Source organism: Agrilus planipennis, unplaced genomic scaffold, assembly GCF_000699045.2.
Source record: "Agrilus planipennis isolate EAB-ADULT unplaced genomic scaffold, Apla_2.0 scaffold69, whole genome shotgun sequence".
NCBI lineage: Eukaryota > Metazoa > Arthropoda > Insecta > Coleoptera > Buprestidae > Agrilus > Agrilus planipennis.
Window position 1 is genome coordinate 26,661 of NW_020438962.1, and position 4,446 is coordinate 31,106.

Here is a 4,446-nt window from a genome sequence, read left to right on the forward strand (position 1 = left end):
AGCATTAATCCTTATCCAATTAAGTACTTTTAAATACATTGTGCATTTAATATAGATCAATATGGCCCTTTACAACATGTAATTTAAATTAATATTTTCAAAGGTATTACAGACTTAAAATGCAGGGACATAGCGGTTGCGGCGGTACCGGCCGGTTTGTATTGTCTAATGACAAAAAAGCTGCGATTGTTGTATATAAAGACATTCTATAGTATATTTACTATCAGTATTGCACCCGTGCGAAGCATAGTGTACAAATAATACCATTAAACCAATTCCTTAACCCCTATCCCGGTATGTTTGTGTTTGAAGAAGTTTCACTTTCACTTTAATTACACGTTGTATTTTTTTCATATCTACAATCTTACGGGCATCTTTAAGATTGATGCTGTTTTTAATTGAAACTTTGTTTGGAAAATGTTTACTAGATAAGTTTGTTTTTGTTTCAGAAACCTCCGTTGAAGAGGGAAGATTCGTTCTTGAAAAGATTCTCGACACGACAGATTCCGGAAACGCAGGAAACGGTTGAAGATACAGGAAGCGAAGGGGGTAACAACGACGGTACTAAGTCCGGCGCACCAAGACGTCGCAGACGCCAGAAGAAGAAACCCCTCACAGTCGTCAACCCCGATGAAAATTTCTACTTTTACTGGCTCATGGTCGTCACTGCCTGTCTCTTGTATAACATGTGGACGCTCATAGTCAGGCAGAGTTTTCCGGAATTGCAGGTAATAGAGTTAGAGACATCTATTCTACGAGGGCTGTTCGAAAAGTATCGCGAATTTTGAATTTCCGCCGGTTACGCATACTCGATTTTCGATTTTTTTTGTGGCGTTATGCTGATACTCATGTCTCTCACTAACACCGACAAGTTCGGTTAATTTTTGACATCTGCTTTGTTTGCACGTGTTTTGGCGTCTTCGATTTTTGCGTATTCCAAAAAATGGATCAAAGGATCTGTATCAAATTGTGTGTAAAAAACAAAATTAAGTGCGCGGACGCTTTTCGAATGTTGACTGTGGTATAAAGTGAAGCTACCTTGGACCGAAGCAACGTTTATCGGTGGTACAAAATGTTCTCAGAGGGCCGAGAAGATGTAAACCACGAAGAGCGTGCTGGACGCCCGAGCACGTCAACAACAGACGAATACATTGATGAAGTGAACAAAATAGTATTGGCCAATCGTCGAATCACCGTCAAAGAAGACACTGATGACCCAAACATCATCGATTCGCTCCTGCCATTCGATTTTTACCAATGATTTAGAGATGAGGCGGGTCGTAACAAAATTACTCAATTAACATTGCTAAGGAGATGTTGGATTCTGTCCACGACGACCCAAATTTGATCCAGAGTGCGATAACTGGTGATGAATGATAGGTTCCCGTACCAGTGGAAGCTGTCGCAAGAACCAACACCGAGAAAAGCGCGCCAAGTTAGGTCGAATGTGAAGGTTTTACTTACAGTTTTCTTACTGTGCATCATGAGTTTTTGCCACAGGGTAGAACGATCAGTAAGGACTATTACCTGCAAAATATGCGCAATTTACACGAAGTAATCGGCCAGAAACGCCCGGATTTGTGGAAGAACAAAAATTGACTTTTGCACCATGAGAATGCCCCTGCTCACACATCATTTCTTGTGCGCGAATTTTTATCCAAAAACAACACACTCATAATGCCGCAACCACCGTATTCCACAGATCTGCCCCCCTGTGATTTTGTTTTGTTCTCAAAAATGAAGAGGTCCAAGAGAGGACAGCGCTACGCTACGATTGAGGAGATAAAGACGGCATCGAAGGACGAGTTGAACAAGATCACAAAAAATGATTTTTTGTAGTGGTTCGAGGTTTAAAAAAAACGTTGACGAAGTCCATAATATCTGGTGGGGATTACTTCGAAATTGACAAAATATATTTTCATTAAAAAACAAATAATTTTTGAAAAAACAAAAATTCGCGACACTTTTTGAACAGACCATGTATACCTAAATTTAGGGTCAGAGGCGATAATTGTATCAGGCAATCACAGGAGAAAGCTCGATCTTCAAACAGGTTTTTGAGTTATTAAGAAAACCTTCGCATTTTGCATAATAACAGGCTCTTCTAAAGGTACAATGAGCGACTATTCGCAAAAAAATACTGCTTTAAAACCGTTTTAAAATCTTTATCTAATTTTCCAGAGAATCTTAAAGCAAATACATACAAATAACTACTCAAGCTTTCCTTCAATTGTCGGGCGTTTTAAAATTGTCTACATACATCCTTATTATGGTGTGCCTGTTGCCTTGTGATAGTAGGTTACATCCAAGCTCTTAACACTACCCTTTAATGTTTAGTATAAGTTCGTTCCCTTGCTTTGATAAACAATCCCATTTGGGTAATTAGTAAATGTATCCATGTCTACACGACACCAAAATGTGATACATATGCGGAACAGACTCACCCTATCCATTTTGTTTATGCATATATTTATGTTTCACAATTATTTAGTTTGCTATCTTCTTCTCCTGTGTGGAAGTTAAATACATATATTAAAACAGTTTTGTTAGATGTGGCGAAAGGTCCTATTATAGTGTTTAATTTGTAATGTCTCAAAAAAAGCACTTGGTATATTAGTTTCACAACAAATTTATTCAAAAACTCGAACAATTACAGGCGGAAACAAAAAAATTGTACGAAAAGCAGACGGCGTTGCAATCCAAAGCCGGCCCTGGTTGTGCAGTGGTATCGTATAGAGCATTGTAATAACAAATAAGCAACTGACTCGATGAAAAATGTAAACAGTGACGGTTGTGGAACAACTAATACAATATATATCAACCGCTCACTGCTACGCTACTACAAATAATAATGTTTAGGCGCTCATCACGTTAACAATTAATTAAATAATTACCTACCTTGTTCAGCGCCGATAGTATACAGTAGTATTTAAAGTACAGCTCGATATTGCATTAAGAACACCAAAATACAAAATAAATATTCGTACAACACGGATGCTGCAGCTGATTGAATGCAGCGTTGCAATGTCTTATTTTCTTACGTAACCCCACCAGGACCGGACTGGCCTTCGTACTTTCAAATACGTTTTTCTCGAAAACTATGGACTTTCAAACCATTAAACGTTTACATAATTTTCTTGTTTTATAATGTTCTATCACCTCCTGTAAGCTTATTTCAGAAACATCCTGTATAATTGTCTTATCCTTATCAGACTAAAATATTCAATTTTATCTCAAGAATATTTCGTGTCTTCTCAAAGTCGTTTGACAATTTCGTCGGTAACTTGATGACGGTATTAATAATGTGCGTCGTTCTTGAATTTCTTTTAAGGGTTACAAATTTTCGCTGCTATTCGTTAGACCGCCACACCTCGTTATACGTATTTGCACGCAAGAAAGCTCTGTGATAATGAGGCAAGTTACAGAAATATGGTAATTCACCTCCGGAAGCATGCATACAAAGTACATACTTATGTTACTTGCTCTGAGCTTCCTGATTTCTAAATTAACCGACCAAACTTTGAAGATTTTCTTTATTCTTTTTTCTCTCTGATTACTGAACTGTCGACGCAAAATATAAAAAATAATCTTGAATGTTGCACAATTAGCAAAATTAGACTAAAAACATTAAAACTAACTCTTTTTGCATGTCTCCCTGAATACCAACTGCTAAGAACTAACTGCTCGTATTCCCAAATTCCCCATCTTCCCCCTCTTTATATTCAGTGTGAATTCAAAATCAAAATGGGGTTAAAGCTATTAATTTTTTTATAAAATCAACCTTAGTGCAGTTGTCGTAACAACCCCAGGTATTTATTCCATTCTCGAAATACTCATACACGTAGTAACAAAGTACTCTCTCACTTCAACTCCTTATATACGGTGGATTTCATTTATTACGACCTTGGTTATAGCGACCTTTGTGTCCCTTGAATTTAAAGCATTCTTTAGTATAAAATTCAAGTGGCTATAGCGACTTCGGATGTAACGCCGAGTTCGGGTCTACCAACTGTTTTTAATGGATCATTTGTAACAAATCCCTTTCTTATCTTTTGTTTATATTCACACAAATAGTCAACAAGTGTGGTGACCTTTACCGTTGTTTCTGAGTAGCAACGGTGTTTAGTAAACTTTTGAATAAGTGTGACTTCCAGATGTACATTTACTGTTAAAAAAAGGCGAAAATTGTTTCAAAATTGAAAAACAGTGTGTGTCTGTATCTTCTTTAACTTTGCCTGTAACGACTTCTGGATATAACGACGAAATTACAGTGGTCCCTTCGTTGTCGTTATAACCGAAATCCACTCTAGTTCATATTTTCCCGAGATAAAAATGTTCAGTCTCTCAGAGTCTCTGAAAACGAGACTCGAGTCTCCGTCTCTCATCGAGTCTCTCTGGTGTCGCTGAGAGAGACTGTCAAAAAAACTGTTTAGCGTCTCTGAACGA

General features: G+C 37.5%; 1 protein-coding gene across 1 annotated transcript in view; it reads left to right on the forward strand.

The window, feature by feature from the left end:
• LOC108741966 overlaps window positions 1-4,446 on the forward strand; it is a 49,763-nt gene that overhangs the window by 18,061 nt on the left and 27,256 nt on the right. Inside the window, exon 3 of the mRNA XM_025975211.1 lies at window positions 429-728. Coding sequence (XP_025830996.1) covers window positions 429-728 — 300 coding nt within the window. The remainder of the gene's footprint in view (window positions 1-428; window positions 729-4,446) is intronic.